This window comes from Xiphias gladius, chromosome 9, assembly GCF_016859285.1.
Source record: "Xiphias gladius isolate SHS-SW01 ecotype Sanya breed wild chromosome 9, ASM1685928v1, whole genome shotgun sequence".
Taxonomy (NCBI): Eukaryota; Metazoa; Chordata; class Actinopteri; order Istiophoriformes; family Xiphiidae; genus Xiphias; species Xiphias gladius.
The window spans coordinates 5,649,944-5,670,913 of record NC_053408.1 but is presented as its reverse complement, the minus strand read 5'-3'; the positions used below and the strand labels follow the sequence as shown (position 1 = coordinate 5,670,913).

General features: G+C 43.0%; 2 protein-coding genes and 1 non-coding gene across 7 annotated transcripts in view; 1 reads left to right on the top strand and 2 right to left on the bottom strand.

The window, feature by feature from the left end:
- Window positions 1-1,152: 1,152 nt before the first annotated feature.
- On the bottom strand, window positions 1,153-1,223 carry trnag-ccc. Its single transcript has one exon. It is a non-coding gene; the product is annotated as a tRNA-Gly (tRNA).
- Window positions 1,224-1,454: 231 nt separating this feature from the next.
- Window positions 1,455-7,491, top strand: prdm9 (PR domain containing 9). Its single transcript, XM_040134635.1, has 7 exons — window positions 1,455-1,599; window positions 1,980-2,087; window positions 2,173-2,265; window positions 3,757-4,034; window positions 4,167-4,234; window positions 4,704-4,894; window positions 5,083-7,491. Exons 2-7 carry the CDS (start codon window positions 1,991-1,993, stop codon window positions 7,203-7,205), a joined length of 2,850 nt encoding a protein of 949 aa, XP_039990569.1. The 5' UTR covers window positions 1,455-1,599; window positions 1,980-1,990; the 3' UTR covers window positions 7,206-7,491.
- A 641-nt stretch (window positions 7,492-8,132) lies between these two features.
- LOC120794052 (neurabin-2-like) overlaps window positions 8,133-20,970 on the bottom strand; it is a 26,657-nt gene continuing 13,819 nt past the window's right edge. For all 5 annotated transcript variants that reach the window (XM_040134640.1, XM_040134637.1, XM_040134636.1 and 2 more), the window contains 9 exons: window positions 15,976-16,108; window positions 14,718-14,838; window positions 14,019-14,123; window positions 12,125-12,257; window positions 10,528-10,680; window positions 10,360-10,413; window positions 10,017-10,246; window positions 9,821-9,917; window positions 8,133-9,008 (listed from right to left, as the gene is read on the bottom strand). In XM_040134640.1, coding sequence (XP_039990574.1) covers window positions 8,958-9,008; window positions 9,821-9,917; window positions 10,017-10,246; window positions 10,360-10,413; window positions 10,528-10,680; window positions 12,125-12,257; window positions 14,019-14,123; window positions 14,718-14,838; window positions 15,976-16,108 — 1,077 coding nt within the window. In that variant the 3' untranslated portion in view covers window positions 8,133-8,957. The remainder of the gene's footprint in view (window positions 9,009-9,820; window positions 9,918-10,016; window positions 10,247-10,359; window positions 10,414-10,527; window positions 10,681-12,124; window positions 12,258-14,018; window positions 14,124-14,717; window positions 14,839-15,975; window positions 16,109-20,970) is intronic.

The window sequence follows — 20,970 nt, the reverse complement described above, 5'->3', positions numbered from 1 at the left end:
AGCGAACTGAGCTGTTAATAGCTCATTCGGCGTATTTAATTTTCCTCTTATATTGATATTTAAGCTCATGTTCGTAGGCTATAGATATTTGTCTCAGATAGCGATGGCCACGTTAACCGCCCCCCCCCCTTTCACGCAATTACAAGATATTGGGCCTTAGTTGTGAAACAAATTGTCAATGCAGTGTGCTTCCATAAAAAAAAACTAATGCGGTCTAACGCAACAGTAAATCCTCCCCTGTAATGCTCAGTGTTTGCAGAAACTGTCTTAGAGACGTTTGTCCTGCTTTTGACCAAGCACATTTTGTGTGGCAGCTTTGAGCTTTATTAGACATGATTGGTGGAAGAACATTTAATCAGATACCAAGCATTTCATGGTCCCAGCCTCTCAAATGTGAGGATGTGCTGCTTTTCCTTTTAACTATTTCAAACATTTCAATTTCGATTTCATAATTTTGAAGTTTAGACTATTGGTTGGATAAGAAAAAAACATTGTGAAGATGTCACTTTGGGTTTTGGCAGTTTCTCGCTGTTTTCAGAATTTTTACAAACCAACAATCAATCAAACCAAAAAAAAATATCAACAGATGAATGAATCCATAATGAAAATAATCATTAGTTTCAGTCCAATTTAATATAATTAAAATTGCCTTCACCTCAACCAACTACAATAGTAAAAGTCTGCTTTTATGTTATTGTGTGAGTAATAATAATGTAGTAATATAATAGTATTTCCACTTTCTGCACTGAGTGCTTTTACTTGTAATACCTTAAGTACATTTTTCCTGGTTATACTTCTATACTTTTACTTACATAACATGTTCAATGCAAGACTCTGCATTACACATTTTGCTAGAATATCAGTATCTCGTAACATGTTTCATCACCAAACAACCACAGAATCCCTCAATGAATTTTGCAATATAGTAAGTTTTGAAGAAGTAAACAGATACAGGCTACTGTATATAGCTGCTGCATATTTCCACAGTGTTTGAATTTATTCAGTGTGGTTTGTAGAAGATACGTTATAGAGTTAAAACATATTTTGTATTACTGTATTATTCTTTTTATTAGTATACTGTATGCTTACAAATTATGTCAACTGTCAGAAATAGTGTTGCCAGTCTGAGAAAAAAAAAAAAAAAAAGATCCGTGCGCCGCCCGGGAATCGAACCCGGGTCGCAAGAATGGGAATCTTGCATGATACCACTACACCAGCGGCGCCGTTGGTAAGTCGGAGGTCGGCCGTCATTACATAACTCTAGTAGGTCAAGGATAGTGATTAAGAATTGTTATTAGCAAAGCATTCGCGGTGTTATGTGTTTATAGTTCCGATGTTGCAGGTTGGACTCGCTGTAGAGATGCGATAGCAGATAAACAGTTCGGGTCCTTCTAACGTTAGCACTCTTATTTTGGAGAAGAACAGAAACGTGGGCCCTTATGCTGAAAGGGGGATTTATTTACTTCCGGGGAAGCGTCCTCGGTCTCGGTTAGTTTAGTTTCTGGTCTGTGGTCCGGGACCATATGTTAACGGCCTAAACCAGGCGCTTTGAACGCCAGTTAGCGAAGCAGCCCGGGGAATGTGTCCGCTGTGATTCGAGTAGGTGCCAAAGTTTATCTTTCCCTCATGTAGAAAATATCAACCGGGAATGCACGGGTCTGTAGTATAACGCCAGTACATGTTGCCGGTGCTTCTGTGATAGCCACATATCAGTTACTAACTCCGGGATACCTAAGGTAAGGCTGCGCTGTTGGCCGCGACAAACCAACGACAGCACTTTTTGCACAGAATCTTATCAGGACCATGGTTCCCCACCGTCTTCACGAAGTGTGACGCCAGCCAGCCAAATCGGTTTCCGGGGCTGGTGTTTTTCCTCGAGCGGGCTTAACGTGCTAACGTTAGCTGTCAGTTGTTTGCGGCGTTTTCGTGAGCGCCGGCCGTAGATGCAGCCGTTAACGGTTTCACTGAACGCTCCACAGAGTCTGCACTCATGTCGGGCAGGAGCAGCGGCGTGGAGTGGGTTGAGACCACCGAGGAGGTGGTCGCGACAGAGGAGTGCCCACCACCGGAGAGCAACACCCCCGCAGGTACAAGTTGCCATATTAGATGGTGCTTGGAATTTACACCAGAGACATGAAACACGAATGTAATAGTGTGTCTTTGTTCTTCCAGTGATGCCGGATTTAGAGCCAGCAGAAACACCAATCCAGAAGTTACTGGACACCGTGGGGAAGGGAGAAAACCCGGAAGCCGATGATGGCTTTTGTAAGCAAGACCACCGTGTCTCCTATGCCACTCTCACTCGGTTGCCAGTTTATTAGGTACACCCAGGTAAAACTAATGCAGTCTAATGCAGCAGCCTTCGTGAAGGTTCTTGTGTTCAGTTTTTGTCGAAACTGCTTTCGACAGGTGTTGATTCGACCGTTTCTGTTACTCGGCCTACCTCCCATGCGTCTGCTGAACAAAAAAAAAATTGCTGGCTGTCCCTCGGACCCGCCGAACCCGAGGTGACCGTGCTTTTCAGGCTGTTGCACCCGGTTCAAGGAACGCTCTCCCCTCATCGGTGCGATCCCTAGACTCCTGTCACACCTCTGTGGAGCAGCTGAAAACGTTTTTATTCAGGCAGGCCTTCGGTCAGCCTGACTGAATGGCAGCTCCATTTTATTTATTGCAGTTTCTCTGCCTATTTCCTCGTCTGGGTTTTAGACCTTTGTACTAGCTCTTGTGTCTCTATTTTCATTTGTTTGTTGTTGCTCTGATTTAACTTGTCAGCCCTGTGCTGTTTGTCGTCATTGCTATATTTGATATTGTTTTTAATAGTATATTTTTTATTGATGTAAAGCGCTTTGTGATTTTGTATCTGTGAAAGGTGCCATACAAATAAACTACTTACTACTCACTCAGTGATATAACCAGGTGGGCAAAATAATAGAGACGTCTGTCAGTAAAGCACGATACAATCCAACAGCAGCGCAAACTTTAGCCTCCGAAAATGATCATAAAGTTGAATCGGCACCTCTCTGAAACAGTTTCAACAACACCGGGACATTATAACCTTCGTGAAGGTAGGGTTGTAGAATTAGACTGCGTTAGTTTTGGCTATGTGTACTTAGCAAATTGGCAGCTCAGCGTATATTCACGGCATCCTTGGGCCTCATACAAAGTTTCCACATAATCTTGGAAAACTTGTCGCACCACAGACTACTCCAGACAGAAAAGCATTAACAAAATGTCATGGGACATGCCAGAGAATGGTCTTGTAAGACAAAGAGGCCTTGTTCATTCCTTCCCTTTCCTAATTCCCCTCCTGAGTCAAAATCTTCTCGCTGAAATTGCCTTTCCACTAGTGAGAATGTCTTTCAGACTAGCCAAGCCTGGTCCCAGACAGTGCTTACAATATGAGGAGACAAACGATCCAAAATATATAGCAAGCAGTAAAAAATGTTAAGATCTCGAAAAGTGACCAAAAAATCAACCACTCGAACTGCAGGTCTGAAACAAAACATTTTTGTATCTTATTATAAATTGAGTTTTGAATGGAATTAATGTTCCTGTTGATGTGTGGAATATTTGAGCAAGATTGTTCTGTGATGAATGGGAACTGCTGTTTGACTATTGAGGTTTAAATTGTCACGGGCATATTAATGTGCATGATAATAGTATGTATCTTTGTAAGATTATGAGTGGTTTAATATGGATATCATAAAAAGACCATTCACTGTATTCTTCTGTTTTCCTCCTCTTTCTATTTCCCAGATTGTGAGGAGTGTCTGACTCTCTTCCAGGACCAGGGTGACCCTGCTAACATTGGTGGCCCATCTTTCATTCTTGACTTTCCAGCAAGCGTGGGGGTCCCCCAGAGGGCCCTCCTCACTCTTCCCTATGGTCTGGTGATAGGCAGATCTAGTATTCCCAGGGCGGGCATTGGGGTCATAAATCATGGACCAGTGGTGTCGCCGGGAATGCATTTTGGGCCTTATGAGGGGGAAGTGACAACAAGCGAAAATGCCGTGGCAAGTGAATTCTCCTGGGAGGTGAGCTCAGAGATGCCGAACTGGAAGTGAAAATGAGTCTTGACTTGTAGCAGAGACTCGTTTTTACAGCGGCGTCTTATCGTGGTTATTGGTATGCGTGTGTTGTCTTGACCATATGCTCGTTCTCCGCAGATTTACAAAGGAAAAAATGAGTATGAGTACATTGATGCTGCCAGAGAGTCGCACTCAAACTGGATGAGGTAAATTATTTAAATTATTTTTATCATTTAAATGACACTAGATTAAAAAAATGAAAGAAACGGTAGGTAGAAAATAAAATCCCCGTTAGGATGGATGTGCCAGGAAAGAGGATTAATATTAAGAACTATAATGAGATAAGAGTGCTTCTAAAATTGAATTTGGCAGCTCCAGTGTTCACAGACGAGAGACCACTCCATCCATTTCTAGGCAAATATATCGGTTGCTTAAGAGTAGCTAGAGGTGCCAGCCTCTAGCCAGGTGTTAAGCGTTTACTCAAAACCCAACCGAGACCAAGTCTCTAGTGCTTTCATTACGAAAGATTTGAATTTTAGTGGTGTTTGGTACATGCATTGAGTTTTGTAATTAACCTCACGGTATCACGTGTCATATTGTGGCTCATGGTGCATCTAAAAATCTGTCCATGTTTACATTCAAGCTCCGTTGTCACGATGCTTTCTTCATACACAGGTATGTCAACTGTGCTCGTAATGAAGACGAGACAAATTTGCTGGCAGTCCAGTACAAAGGCAGCATCCTTTTTCACTGCTGTCGCACCATACAGCCCGGGGATGAGCTCATGGTGTGGCCCAGCAGGAAGCTTCTCACCCATTTTAGCGAAGCTTGGACCCAGACGTGGTTCACGAAGTTGAGTTCAGCAGGTACCCTCGCTACCTGAGGTTCACTCTTACAAAAAATTTGATATATATGCAGTTATTTTTTTACATGAACTAGTCACTAGTGTAATTTTACACTCACCATGTAGAACTTCTTACAATTCAGTATCATTTTTGTGTCTGGTGAAATGAAGTGTGACAGTAATGTTGTCCTCCTCTCTTCTTAATTGTAGAGAGTAATAGAGCTGCAACATCTCAGATCTTCCTGTGCACCCACTGTCAGCTTTCCTTCACCACAGAGGCGTACCTCCAGCGGCATACAGAATACTTCCACACCCAGCCTAGAGGGGACTGTACAGCACCTGCCGCTGAGGCAGCTGAACCGGAAAATCCCGCCTCCAACGCTGACTCGGGTCACTCGGTGGCGTCCGTGGTGGTGCTATCCGTTGATCCCCTCGAGTCCAAGACGTGCGGTGACTGCGGGAAAATTTTCAAGCAAGTACCTCACCTCAGGAGGCACAAACTTTGCGTCCACTCGAACAAGCGCCCCTACTGCTGCCCACAGTGCAGGCGGACTTTTAGCCAGGCATCCGGCTTAATCAGACACCAGCTGGTTCACAGAAAGCAGGCTGTGCTAAAAGTTCCTAATCAGGACATAATCTCCGGTCAGAAGAAAGGGAGCTCGACGCAGAGGTCGGAACTTTTTAAACCTGCAGATCCAGCTTTAACTGGTGAAACGGAGGGAATGAATGTAAGTGAGAGTCTACAAGAAGCTATGGATGCAACCGCAACCGAGGATACCTCTGCAGGAGAGGCAGAAACGTCCCAGTGCCATTGTTCAGATTGTGGAAAGAGCTTCACGAACGAAACCTCCCTCAAAAAGCATAAGGTGACTGTCCACGAGAGGTTACGTCCATACGTCTGCACTGTGTGTCAGAAGTGCTTTGGCCAGTACAACGACCTGACCAGGCACCTGCGGAGTCACCAGAAAGAAAATAAAAGTAAAGGAGAAATAAATGGGGCTCCAGAGGAACCGAATGCCATGCCCTTCAGCTGTTCTGAGTGTTCACTGACTTTTTCTTCAGTGGACACGCTTCAGCAGCACATCAGTGAGCATCACTCCGAGGATACCGCTGCGGAAAATCAAGATGATGATCCAGCGCCCGCTGATGATGATCAAAGCCGTGATCCTGACTTCATTCCACAGCCCTCAGTGGCCGAAACAGTCGGGTCGAGCCAAAAGCGTCCCTCTCAGAGGCCTCAGCGACTCGGAGCTCGATCTAGAATTTCTGCCATAACCAAGCTCATTGCTCCGAAACGAAGGGCAAACGTCTGCAAGAAGCCATCAGCCAGCCCCGCTCAGTCCGAGCAGGGCTGCACAGAACCAGAGGCTCCCGCTGTCAGGAATGGAAGGTTAACAAAATACAAATGGTTCAGCTGTAATTGCTGTAAACGAACATATGGAAACCCGGATGATCTCAAAGCACATAAGTGCGCTTTGAGACAGCACAAGTGTGGTCAGTGTGGGGCAACCTTCAATAAGTCTGGTTTCCTGAAAAGACACGAGCAGACGGTTCACGCGAAGAGCAAAAAATCTCACAGCTGTGACCGCTGCGATAAAGCCTTCACTACATCTGGTAACCTTAAGCAGCATCAGAAGAGCAACACTTGTATGAAGTATCACTGCACGTCCGAGCTCTTCCCGTGCTCGTTCTGTCAGTTCTCCTTCACCATGAAGAGCTACCTTATTAAACACATCAAGAGGCACCACCCTGTGGAGTACCTATCCCACTGCGATTCAGACAGCCTCATGGATCCGCTGGAGGAGGAGGAGGAGGAGGAGGAGGGGGAAAAGGAGTATGTATGCCCCCACTGTGGGAAGAGCTGTGCGAGCGCCAAAGCTTTCAAATCTCACACGTGCTTCCAGCAGGTGAAGGTCCTGTACCTGTGCACCGACTGCGGGAAGGGCTTCACCAACCACTACGGCCTGAAGCAGCATCAGCGCATTCACACCGGGGAGAAGCCGTACAGCTGCCCCCACTGCAGCAAAAGCTTCTCGTACACCGGCCAGCTCAACGTGCACCTCAGGACGCACACTGGGGAGAAGCCGTACCTGTGCACCCACTGCGGGGAGAGCTTCCGGCAGTCGGGGGACCTGAAGCGACATGAGAGGAAGCACACGGGGGTGAGGCCCTACAGCTGCCCCGAATGCTGTAAGAGCTTCAGCCGCCCGCAGAGTCTCAAAGCTCATCAAATGCTCCACCTGGGACAGAGAATGTTCAAATGCACCCAGTGCGGAAAGAGCTTTTCAAGAAACTATCATCTCAGGAGACACCATCAGAAGATGCACTTGTAAGCGGATCACATTGTTAGCAAGAGTTGCAGAGAATTTTTGAATGTCCTGTACATATTATTTAAACTTGTGAAGTTTGTTTATAGATTAAGCATTTATCCAAAAAAATGGATCCGTTTAAAACTTTTTTTTTTTTGGTTTGTAAATAATGTGAAAGAGGTAAATCTGAATAAATCGGATTTTCTGCCATTAACAAAGTATGTTTAGTAAGACACAGTCACATAAACAAATGCTTATTGTTTCACAATGTCAACCTGCTTTGAAATAAAAACAACCAACTTGACCGTCACTGTTGACCATTTATTCCACAAAACATACAATGCAAAGCATGTGCACTGTACAAGCCTTAATATTATGAAAATACTCATAACCATGCCTGTTTTTTTTTTTTTCAATTCATTAATCTTTGTTTTTGTAGTCATCCAGGTCTACTTTTTTTTTTTTTTTTTTTTAACATGACAGTATAACTTTGTCTATTGAACATTGCTTTTTGCATTGCTTTTGTCAGTTTTTGTCCTTTTGTTAGCTCATATTTCCACCTTGACTATATTATAAATATTAAGTAAAATATTTCAGTCTTACCTGAACTATACAAACATACTGGTATGACAGTTGACACAAGTAGACTCAATTTCATTTTAAACTGTGCGTAAATTGAAACAGGTAGAAACCTGGCAGTGTTTTCCATGTGCTACGCACAGCGGTGTCAAGTGCAGCTGCTGGTTAAAGACGAACTTTTGAACTTTGCTGTAACTTTGCTGCTGGTAAGGGCTTCTTTAACATCCCGGTCCAGTAATGTTTCTTATATCAGTAGTCCTAACTATTACCAGTTACACATGTCCTTGACAACATCCATTTTGAGGGGGGGGGGAAAGAAAGATCCATTTTCATTTGTGGCACAGCAGTTGTGGAGGCTTGTCTCTGAGGTCCTTTTTTTTTTTTTTTTTTCCTTTTTCTTTTTTTTTTCCAAAGAAGCGAGGGGTTGAAACCAGAGGATTGGTAGCTCATTAGTGAGTCTTAATGTGTAAAAAACACACAAACACTTCTGAAAGGTAGGCAGCAGGTGGTTCTCAAGGTTAAGTGACAAGACCCCTACGAAGGTTGGGTTACTGTTTGTACAATTTCAAAGACACCTCAGACTCATTCCCGTTTACTCCTCCATTCCAGTGAAGCACCTTGTGTGATGTCTTCTTCAGTGCAATCTCTGTCCAATTTACACATCTTCATCACATAAAATATACAACAACCCTCAATCTCATTAGTTTATATTATGTTAAATGTTATACACATAATAAAAATTTTTACAAACCAAACTGATTGTTAAACCACACTATCACATCTGTACAAACTCAGAAAAAGAGGTCACAAAACTAGGCAAAAGAAAGAGAGGAGTTTGTTTTTTGGCAATTAAAAGCAACAGCCTGGTCTGTCACGATACCACAAATCGAGGGATTAAATACTGAACTCCGGAAATTTAAAAAGGAACAGTACATCTAGAGCTCAACAGAGTCTGAATTTGTGATGATAAAACTGTTCTTCACGTCCCCATAAATGTTAACAGAAAAACATGGTTAAAAGGGTTAAGTGGCTGAAATACAAAGCCTGAGGACACATATACAGTATGCGACCAGAAACCAAGCTCAGGTTGGGGACAAGAAATACCCTGCAGTTCATTGCAAGTACAATAACACTATGTTCTACTTCATCTGGTGAAGTACTGCTTTCTGAGATAGGTAAAGGGGGAAAAAAAGGCTCTTATAAAGGTTCAGATTTCAGCTCCTCGACCCTACACTCCAGGTCAGCCACCTAGAGAGGAGAGAGGAGCGAGCGTTAAATTCTGTTACAGTATGAAAACAAAACAGTATATTTACGGTTGGGTCCAAAAGTCTGAACTCGAACATTATCTAGGGCTGATACACATAAATATATTTTGATCTTTAAGAAATACTTTTTTCAAACTGTTGGCATCCCACAAGCACCGTTCGTTCAAATGCTGTCATTTGCATGCTGCCGTGTGAGTGACGCTGGGCCTTTAATAACTAATACAGCACACTGAATAGACAAGGTCCGCCGAGGTTTTGTTGTTATTGCTACAACTTTCACATGAACGAGTGCTGAAAAAAAACGGTCACCTCCTCAAACTCTAGCTAAATTCTAACAAGCCAATTAAAATGTTTGCTAATAACACTGGAGAGATTTTATAAACGTTACTGTCATCCAAAGCAAGAGTGAGAGGTGCTGACTTGGTTACCATGATTAACTACAGCAAGGAGAGGCTCTGCACAGCATGCTGCGTCTTCTGACTTAAAGGATTTTTTTCCCCAGAAGAACACTGTCCCCTAAACACGCATCCAGGCCCGATAGTCCAAAATGATCGCTGAATTCAACAGGTTGCCCTCCACTCTCACCAGACACTGACCCCCCCTGAATATCTTTGGGAACATTTGAAAGAGGCAAAACAGGGAAAGGACTCTGTCTGCCTTTAAAGAGGGTGCAAAACATTTGAACAAAAACTACTCACTAACGTGACATTATATTACCAGATGAAATCTGTTAATATAATGGTAAAAACTTGCATGCACTAGCAAAGTAGCCTTAATCTAGATGACCTCCCATACCTGTTCGTGGAGTTGTCCAGACTCCTCTTTCAGAAGGGAGGCCTCAGCCCCAACTTGTGCACAACGCTGGGTCTCCTTCTTCAGGTACTCAATCTCCCTGTTACAGGTAGCAGATGACAGCGTCAGACCGTCTATCTCACACATCATACATCACACAACTCTTTTAGCGCTCGTCTGTGTCATGAAGCCGCCTTACTTCTGCTGATATTCCTTGATCAGGCGTTTGGCTTTGCTGTACTTGCGCTCCAGGGCCTGATACTGAGCCTGCGTCTCCTTCAGGTGCTCGTCCACCGCCTGGCACAGGCTCTGAGCCTCCATCCAGTAGCCCTCCAGCTTCTCCATACGCTCCTTGTTCTCCTGCAGGGTCTGTTCCAGCTGAGCCTTATCCATACGCCAGCGCTGCTTCTCCTGCTCCGCGTGGTGCAGCTGGAAAGACAGGTGACGCATCAGAGACACATCTCTGACCTTTAAAATAATCAGTGCTTCTTTGCTTCTTCCTCCTTTAGGACTAGTACTTTTATTTTAATTTAACACCTTACCTTTCTTTTCAGCTGTTGGATCTCAGCCTGGGTCACAGCATGCTTTATTTGGAGCTTTACAGTAAAGAGATGACAATTTTTAAATACATCTGTTAATTATTAGGTACATCAGAGGAAATAAGCTGTGATTACGTAGGAAATGTTCCAATTAAGGAGCTGACTACTCACCTCTTTGTATTTATGGGCTAGTTTCTCAGGGTCAGTCTCCAGAGGCGACATGTCCTCGTTCTCTGCCAAGTCAAACACCTCAATGGCACTGGGATACGGCGGACTGACCTCCTCATCCTCGTCCTCCTCCTCATCTGTGCCATATTCAGCACCCTGCAGGGATGAGATCGAGGATAGGAAAGAATTTGTTACATCAAGTGCTGCAGTGCAAATGTGCCTTCACTCTTAAATTATTATTATTATTTTTTTTTTTTTTTTGCTTCCTTAAGTAATATCATTGTCGATCAAGATGTTGCATTTGGAAATAACGTGTAGAAGGATCATTCAACAGTGCAACCAGTATCAGTTAGACAGAGAAAGCCGAATGTGGGGAAGACAAGATTGTTCAAACATCTATGATGTTTGTAATGGTTAGATTTTGTTTTTGTCTCTACACTGTACTGCTGTCTGGCAAGTAAAGGGGATTTCTGAGAGAAAACATTTTTTTTACCGTTATCTTTAAATGTTTGAATAAAACAGCACAGAAAATAGGAAAAGACGGTGAAACAGGGACTTAACAGTGCTGTCAGAAACACAGTGCCGTGACACTAAATGGACACTAGATGGTGTAAAACTCAAAAGAGCAGACTAAACTTTCCATTGTACAATGTAATGCTTTTCAAGAACCACCCACCATCACCCTTTCATGAATGGGGCAATTTCCTCTCTGTTATTACAATGAAACTACAGACAGTTTTCGGACCCATGCTCTGTTTATGTAAAAGTAAAGGAAAAAGAAAATCTGAGACACAAAGGTTAACAAAACAAAGGGCCTCCTGGATCACAAAATTTGAGTTATCCTGATTTGTCCCCATTTTGGAGCCGAGCTTATCGTTTAATCAGACTGAAACTACATGCTGGACAAAACAGCGTGGCTTTGCGCCAGAAGCACACGCAACACAGCCACACCAGAGAGAGTCACGTCTGCTGATGATGGCACTGAGATAAATTTCATAATCCTGAGGAGGAACCAAGGACATATGGCGCCAATGAATGATTGCAAAAAAAATAAATAAAAAAACGTCCTTGTTTTTCATTTTAAGGCAGCATTTTGTGCCTGAACAGGTTGAAAAGGTTATGTCAACTTTAATGCTGTTTAGTGACGCCTTTGTTCTGTTGTCAAGTAGCTTAGTGTAGGACCATGTTTCAGATGCTGAAGTCCAATTTTTCGTCTTCTTGCTATAATTTTTGCACGTACATTCAGATAACTGGAAATGATCCCCTCTAAATACTGACAAGACAACAACTGAGCTTGAAAGATCATGGTACTCACATGCTGTGTAATACGTTTACATTTTCTTGTAAGAATCTTGAAGATATTAGTCTAAATGTTACATTGAATTCTCAAAAATCTGTTTTTTGTTATTGCAGTAATGTGTGTGTGCATGCAAGTGGTGGGGGAGGGGATGGAGGACAATGGATTAGTAAGCACTGCACCCTCACTTCCGCACCATGTATGTGCAGACACTGCACCACTGCACCATCACTCCTTCGGGAAAGACAAAACAGGTCGTTTTCTTAGCTAGATCCTACACCAGCCCTGAATGTGAAGACTGACCTCTTGTTCGTCCATGTACTGGTTGTAGCGCTGCTCCATCATCTCCCTCTGCCAACGTTCCTGCTCCAGAGTCTGCTGGATGAGCTGGGCCACTTCGCTCTGCTCCCCCGGCTTCTCTCGCCCGATCACAAACCTGCGTTTTGACAATCAACAGTCCGGTTCAAACAACATATCTGACAAACCACTAACCCCGAATCATGTTCAAAGGTCCTAGCCGTACTTAAATAATCCTATATCTGATATGGTATGATACTGTATCTGACTACTAAATAATACATAATGGCCATAATTTTCCCCCCTCCTGACCCCAGAGGAGCCAAAACACTGGTTCCACAAGCACCATGAGTGTGTTGTTTCACGTAATACACTGCTTAGAGTGGTATAGTGCAATGTATTCATGTAGTAAGGAATGTGTTAGCTCTCTGATGACAGAAAATGGCTTCCTGTTTAGAGGTGAACAAAGGCAGTCTGTGTGTTGTGGGCCTATTCTACGATAAAAATCAAACCCTTCATTATAGAGGCTATATGTTTCCTGATTGATTCTCACAACTCTTTGCCCAATCAAAGGCAGTAAACAGGGAAAAGCCCAGTGAATCACGATGAAGCCACAGACGGTTATTAAGCCAGCCGCTGCAGCCTTTCAATCCCTGCTGCACTAACGGGTAATTAAATGTTCACAAACACACTTCCTGCCCCCGTCTATTTGTCTCCCTTACGGTTTTTATGAATAGGTTTTGAGCTCTAGTGCCCTTCGCCATCACTGCGGCAGATCCATAATGTATGAGCTATCTATGGAGGTCTCTGATCTCCACAAGTCACACAACACTAACAGTTAGCCCAACAGCGCTGGCCACAAAACCCTGAAGTATGAATGAGCTTACAGCTTAGAAAAGGAGCACAAAGGGAAGAGTCAGTTCCACCAAAACGCAAAAGAGCCAGTCTACAAATAGCCCTCTGGCATTTCAAAATGATACTTCTGATTCTGACTGTATTTGTTCCTGATAACCCTGTTTTCTGTGGCTCTAGTGTGGAATCTTTGGGCCTTATTCTTCAAAAGGAGCTTTTCAATACTGAAGGTTACAATCATGGCCCTGTGAGACCCTGAGATATAAATCTGCAGTCTGGTGAGCTGAATGGCCAGGATGTGGTAGTAGTCAGTCCTGCACGTGAGACTGGCTATGGGTATATATCAAGAGGAAACCACCTCTTCAAGCAAGAATGCTGTACGTCATAGCGAGTTGAGGCGACGGGATAGTTACACAAAATGACACCCTAATCACAGCTAAGGCATCTAGAAAGCCAGATGCGACTAGAAAATGGAAACTGTAAAAATAAATGTCCATTCAACTAAGGGCATAGCAGTGCTTTGGGCTAAATGCTAACATCACCATGCTAACATGCTCACAGTGACAAAGCAAACACGTTGGTATTTAGCAGGTAACGTTTACCATATTCACCAGTTTGGTTCGGCATGTTAGCATGCTAGCATTTTGTACTTTTAGTTTTGCAGGCATTTTGTCAAATGAAAATTTGGACTCGATGGAAGGTGTTAGAGGAAAAAGGAAGGTACCACCAAAGCTACCACAGTTCATCCTGAGGGGCACACGGCTATCTCCGCCAAGCTTCATGGTGATCCACCCAGCGGTTGTTGACACATTGTGATGCTAGAGGAAACGTCTCCACCAAATAGCTGTTGAGATATATGCAGTATAGAGTCTGGGCCAAAGTGGTCGACGGACCAACTGACAGCCCGACCAACGCTGCCCTCCTCAGAGCCACGCCATTAGCATTGCTTATAAAAATGACACTTGTTTTTAGATTATTTGTCTATCTTGGTGTTAAAGTGAGTCAATGTGATAGCAACAAATTCATGACGAGTGAGAGTAACTCTTACTTGACAGTTCCTGAGGTGTTCCTGAGTACAGAGGCAGCAAAGCTCTGGGTGACTCCAACCAAACTGGTCCCGTCCACCTCCACAATCAGATCGTTCACCTGGATCCTGGAGTAGACGGCAAAGAGTGAAGTTTAGGATTTACAGTCACAGTTCAACTGTGGCCTCTGTACATCATCTATATACTTAGGGCCACACAAGCCAAACTCCATTTATAAGTCCTTGTGCTTGGCACCAAAACCTATTTGCAGTTGGCAGGGATTAATATGAGACAATGAAGCATCCACTCCCGGAAATAGCTAACCTCTGGTTGACATATGGTGTACAAACTTAACAGACTGGTTAAGGAGGCCAGTTCTGCTCTGATGTGCCCTCCCGACCCAGTGGAGGTGGAGGGAGGAAAGGAGAATGATGACTACGCTATGATGCCTGATGGAGAACATGTCCCACCCCATGCAGGACACAGCACTGGGCAGCTCCTTCAGTGACAGGCTGCTTCAACCGCGTTGTGTGAAGGAGAGATACCGAAGGTCCTTCCTTCCTGCTGCTGTCAGACTTCAAAGTCATCTTATCTTATCTTTTCTTAAAACAAAGGCCCTCTCAGTTTGAACAGAAAGTCTGAAATGGGATGTTTCAGTTGTGTTTCTTCACCAGAAGAGGCATCAGGACGACCCAAAGTGAATTTAACACGAATAAACATACCTGCCGTCCCTGTGTGCCGCTCCTCCCTCTGTGACCGTCTTAACGAAGATACCCAGCTTCTCCAGGCCCATGTCAGCCCCTGCACCCATCCCGATGATACTGATGCCCAAGCCATCACCATCTGAAAGACAGTAAGGAATACCAAACTAGCTGTCACCATACTGTTATTGCAATCGATGTTTGAAAGGTTTTGGTTTAAATTTGTTATACTGCCATGTCCCTGTGACTCAAGTATGAGTCATTTCTAACCACTCTCTGTGAGTGGAAAACATGACTTTGAATGTCATCACTCTTGAGATTTACATGTTTGGTAATAATTTGCGGCCGTGGACTAATTTCAGATAAGTGTGCTTGTGGCTGCGAGACTGGTGGTTCACTCCCCGCACCATCAGGATAAACTTACTGCTACGAGACACAGTGGGATCTTAAGACAAGTTTAAGACTAACTGGAGGCTATTGCAAGGATCAGCAGTGATGCGAGCCCTTGTCTTTGTGAGTTTTAAAACAATAACTATTGATTTATATTTGCAATAAAAGGATGGAGAAGCCTCTATCTGGAGGATATAGTGAAGGTCCGACCTTCACAATGTCTTGAAATGATACAACACTACTTTAAAGTTAGATCAGAATCAGAGATCACACCTATATTTTCTGCCAGATGGTGTGAGATAGTGTATTCATTTGTGAGCACTGTTTCTCCCTTTACTCTTCTAGACTAATAACTAGAGTCTTTGTTTTTTCCTGACTCAATTAATGTAGACAGTAAACACGGCAGGAAAACATTTATATAGAACATGTGCACATATGGTATCCCATGTAACCTGCCCTGTACACAAGTCTAAATATAATCTTCTATAAATATATTAATGCACCATAATGCTGAAGGGATGTTGGAAGTGTGGCTCACTGGGAAGAGATGGAAGGTAAAACCATGGCACTTTCTTTGCCCTGTTGGAAACAGGAGGGTTGGCAGAAGGCAGTCTGTAAACACTGAAGGCCTTTTTACATAAGTGATAACCAAATGTAGAACTGTTTTATTTGGCTTCAAAGAAAGACAAAAAAAGGACGACTCATATTGTTCAGTGGGAAGTGAATCTGATCTGATACCAAATTGTAAAATGTATTGTATTCTCTTTCCAACTATGGCACAAACCAACCACCCACTGCCCCGACGAGGTTAAAATAAATACTTAAGACTTATCCGTTTGTGCACAGCTGATGAGCACTCGGAAGAGCGACCTCTCACACTGTTCAGTACCTTTCTCCAGCTCCACGGGGAACAGGTCCAGCCTCTCCACCCTCTTCTCCAGCTCGTACTCAGCAGATGCTGCCATGGGATCCACGTCTTCGTTACGCCTGTCATAATCCTCATTGGGGTAGGTGGCAAACACCTACAGCAGGAAACAGAGACAGTAGGTCAGACTGAGAATTACAGACACTCAAACCTCTTTGATCAAGACTGTCAAAGGCAATGGGATTTTGGGAGATTTCCTTGAAAAAGAGGGTTATTTGTGAGATTGTTGTTCTTTAAAAAGGAATAGTTCGACATTTTGGGAAATAAGCCTAGTTGCTTTCTTGCTGAGAGTTAGGTGAGAGGCTTGAAATCACTCTCATATCCGCCGATTAAATATGAAACTTAGCACAAAGACAGGAAACGAGGGGAAACAGCTGGCCTGAATCTGTCCGAAGGTAAAAAATTCTGCACCTCTAAAGATCACTCATTAGCAAATTATATGCCATTTGCCTTATCCATTAAAAAAAACTTTAGTGTAAAAACAACAATTTTTGTGTGGTTTTTACGGGGGGTTATTTTTGGACAGAGCCAAGGTAGCTTTTTCACCCTGCTGCCATTCTTTGTGCTAAGCTAAACTGCCCAAAGGTCAATCAGCGTGAACCCTGTGGTAAAGTGCCTGCTTGATTTTCTGCTACGAGTAGTTTGCATCTTTGTGTTGCCCCTCTCTTTTCCTTGCAGCCGTGGTGGTTTATCACTGTTTTGTCTTACAACCCACTTCTTCTCGCATTGCTTCCAAATATAGTAACTGCTACTGAAAAACACGTGACTTCCTGTGCATCCCTTGGGAGCATGGTAAATGTTGAATAATTTGTGTATGCATCAACAAGTGAAAGGACATAGAAATGTTGTAGATTGTCACTTAACTACTGTGTAGTTGATTAGATGCAAATCCAAATCAAACTACTATGCAGTGTTTTTTTTAAGAACGTGTGCATGAATGGTTCACAATTTAAATCCAGTATTTTAGTTTATTGCCTGAAATATTTCTCTTCTTAAACCGACTCAAATAGAAAAACAATTATGGTGTATTCAAGAAGTAACTCAACATTATGTTTGGGTAGTAGTTCAAGGGACTCATCAAAGACGTACAGCTGTGTGTTGTGTATGTAGAAATACTCTTAACGCTAAATCTTTGAGATTACAAAAATGATTGCAGCTTACCACCAAATGCTCAGAGGCTGTGGAGTTGAATGCATCTGAGACAGACAAGCTTGATTCATGGTTTGATAATAACTAACCACCACTGTTAATGCAGACAAAATGCAATTCAAATGTATCGACCATTTCAACTGAGACGGCCACTGCGTTTCCTCGAGGACTCAGAGCCGGATTATTTTCAGAGCGGTAGTGTGTATCAAACACAGTTGGCAAAAATCAATCACAACCACTGAACTTACTCCCATAAAGACAGAGGCCTCTCTTTTCAGGGCCCGCCTTCCCACAATCACACTGGTCTAACAGCATGAGAGTTTTACATAACCACCTCCAGCATGCTAATGGAGGCCTTCTGCAGCTGCTGTTCACAAGCCTCTCTCTCTCTCTCTCACACAGACACACAGACACACACACACAGACAGAGGGAGAGAGTAAGCTGAATCTTTAAAAGCCTCACTTTCAGTCTTCCAAGGTGATTATGTATGCACCACCTTGCTTGGTCCACTAGCCACACTGATTCATAGCTGGACCTTCTCCTTTCACACATTCTTTTCATTTATCTTATTTAATTTCTAGACTTTCTTCTCTCCACAATCTTGTTTCCTTCTGTCGCGTCATTTTGACACTTTTTTCCTCGAGTCTTTGTTGACTTTATTCTGTGCATCTCTCACTTCTCTCTCAGCTGTTTGGTTTGTCCGTCTGTGTTAACAAAGTAGCATCTCGTAGCCTCCGTGCTACCCTCTCACACATATGGGCCTCGTCCCCCTAGCAACCCACAGTAAAGAGCCTGTCAGTTTTGACAGCACTTTTGAAATGTATTGATTCATGCAGTTTCACTGCATTATCATGCCTCATCGAACACTGTGCAAGCATCTGCTTCTACTTTTAAGCGTTCCTCACCAGTAAGGATAGAGTTTAAACTGTTATCGCCGTGAGCCAAATCACTGTGTCATCATTCCTGTCTGTTCACGTGAGTGATGACGAGGCCCAATTTTTTCCTCAAACTCAAGCATAAATATTACATTTACTTTAAAGTTCGGCTGGGGTTAAACTATTCAGTTAATGCAGGCAAATTTTAAAACGTGAATTTCATTGCGTTAAATACATTTTAAAAACTACTGAATATTATTGAACTTGATATATGTAGTGCTTAAACGATTGGTCATTTAATTGATTATCGACAGACAGGAAATTAAAAGACAAGTTTGACATTTTGGGAAACACGCCAATTCGCTTTTTTGAGATAAAACCAGAGTTTGTCATTTTTAGTCTCTGGTTTTTGCAGAGATTATATAAATGAGATATAATGTGTTAATTAGTGAGCTTTAGAGGTGCGGGTAGGCAGATTTTGTGACGGCTGGACGGAGCTTGGCTAGATTTTTCCCTGCTTCGAGAATATATGCTAAATTCAGCTTTTCCCAAAATGCTGAACTATTCCTTTAACTGACACTTTTAATATACATCAATTTTTAGTTTATCAAGCAAAAATGGAAAACATTTCCTGTGTCCAGCTTCTCGAACCAGAGGAATTCTTGTCATTTTTCTGTTTAATATCATTGTAAACTGAATATCTTAGGCTTTTATACAGTTCGTAAGAGAAAGGAAGCCATTTAAAGACTTTAACCTAGACTCCGGGAAATTGTAACGGCCATTTTACTGTATTCTTTGGACATTTTATAGATATATAATTAATCACAATTTCAGTTTCTTTCATCAGATTGAACCTAACCCTACTGCAGAGGACAGATAGCATGGGAGCCGCAATGAAGTCTAATGGCTTTTGATTTAGGTTACCTTTGTATTTAGAGGGATTAGCAGAATGTGGATTACAGACACAAAAAATACAGTGTTTGTATCCTAAATAACAGAGCATAAAACAACTACAGTGCACTCCAAGCCTGCATGCCCACTGTGACGCTCTCCCGTGGCACTGCTTAACTCCTTTAAAAGTTTAAAGATCAAGAGGCTGCAGCTGGTGGCTTGTGGTGGCCTCATTTTACGCCCACAATGCTGCAGATCAAACGGCGAAGTTCAGCAGCGTTTAACGTGGCACTGGAAAAAAACAGCAGAGACTGGATGCGTGTCGTGACCTGCGGCCTTGGGCGAGTTCAGGACCGGTGCCATGATGTAGGCCAGGCTACAATCTTGCCTCAATGACACAGAATTAACACTTTCGCTTCCTGAGGGAAGATTTTCTCCCTCCTTATGGACAATGATCCCACGCGGGGAAGACAGACTAATGGGATTCTGAATGATGCAACCTCTTATCCCAACCTTACCTAAGCATGTAGCATAGTAAATGAACTCCTCAAACGGTGAGGTGGCTATCTTTGGAAGACAAACATTGGGATTAAAGGCAGGGTGGTGGGGGTGGGTAGGGCTGGAGAAGGACACTGTTCCAGTTGTGGCAGATAGTAGGTCAGAGGAGCTAACAGATGGCCAGGAAACTCCCTTCCTCCCTCCCTCTGCTACTAGCCGCCTGGGATGTCCTACAAAAGCTCTGTGGGCAGCTAGCTAGAGCTACTCAACAGCTAACAGATTCTGTTTACTTGACTGTAAAGGGTATTAAAAAAAGCCAGTAACTGACAACTAACATTTTACAAAGCAGTTGCTGTGACAGAGAGATGGCTAAATGATAGAGCTGAGCTAGAACTCCTACAGTGTGGTTCCATCCTGATGGACCTCTGGCTACAACGTGATTGGGTAATACTGTGGCGGTTTAACTAGCAAGTCAGTATCCCCCCTCTGCCCACAGCATCATGTCGCCCGCTGTGTTTCTTTCCCTCTTGACTCTCCAAAAACAGATCCAATTTTGAATTCAGCCAATAGGATGTGTGGAGGTGGTGCCTTTGGTTTTTTTAACAACACAAATAGCAGGTTTCCTGTCACTCCCCACATACTGTAACACCCGACTTTCCATCATTATTCATTACTCATCCTCTTCTCGCAGTTATTTCAACTTGTTTCGGGCACGTGAGGCTCACTGCTACTCTCCATTTCTACCTTAAACGCCAGAGTGAATTAATGTGATTACCATGCATAATGTGAGATCTGTGAAATAGCTACTCCTACTGTCTTTGTGTGCCTCACTTTTCTGTGTATATATTCTGCAATTAATCCACTTTTCTTAGGGTCAGAATGCTTCTGTGATGCTTAATCGAGCTGTCAAAGTTAGTGACACCACCATTAATTGCTTTCCCAACCATCATAGGTTAAACGTGTCCAGAAGTGGCAGGTTATTGCTTCTAAATCCTCCTCAAACTGGGGGTTAATACAGATCCCAGATGTGCAACACGCAGACAGAAAATAGGGATGTGGCCTTGGCTTCCATCACATTGGACCACTCTCCCCCAGCTAACAAATGGACATGGTGGGTTTGTCATAGTAACGGTTGCGCGGCACCAGAGCCCATCTATTTTGGCAGGCCAGTCTTTGGTCAGCAGTCATGTTTAGGCTTAGCGCTGACTCTAGGGAGAGACACAGCAGCATGAGAATAAGGTCAGCGAAAGAGGACTGAATAGCACTATATTATGTGGATGGATACAGCGACTTTACAACTACATGTCTTATAAGTTTTTGGTACATTGCACATATAAATATTTATGTTGATATTCAAATGAATTCTCTTTACATTATTATTGTAATTTGTATTATACTTTATTATATTTAGTAGTCACCTTACTACCATTGTAAAGCATTTTAAATTTTTTCTATATATGTATATTTCTTTTCATAATATTTTTTGACAGTAAGAAAAATATGGAAAAACCTCAGCCTTCTCCTTTAACTTCTCCCTTGGGGGTC

What these genes read in the sequence shown, in the direction of transcription:
- prdm9 (XM_040134635.1), top strand. Translation starts at nt 1,991, where the DNA reads ATGTCGGGCAGGAGCAGCGGCGTGGAGTGGGTTGAGACCACCGAGGAG. An exon ending in CAAGTGAATTCTCCTGGGAG is followed by an intron (nt 4,035 to 4,166) that starts GTGAGCTCAGAG and finishes CGTTCTCCGCAG; the next exon opens with ATTTACAAAGGAAAAAATGA. An exon ending in CACGAAGTTGAGTTCAGCAG is followed by an intron (nt 4,895 to 5,082) that starts GTACCCTCGCTA and finishes TCTTAATTGTAG; the next exon opens with AGAGTAATAGAGCTGCAACA.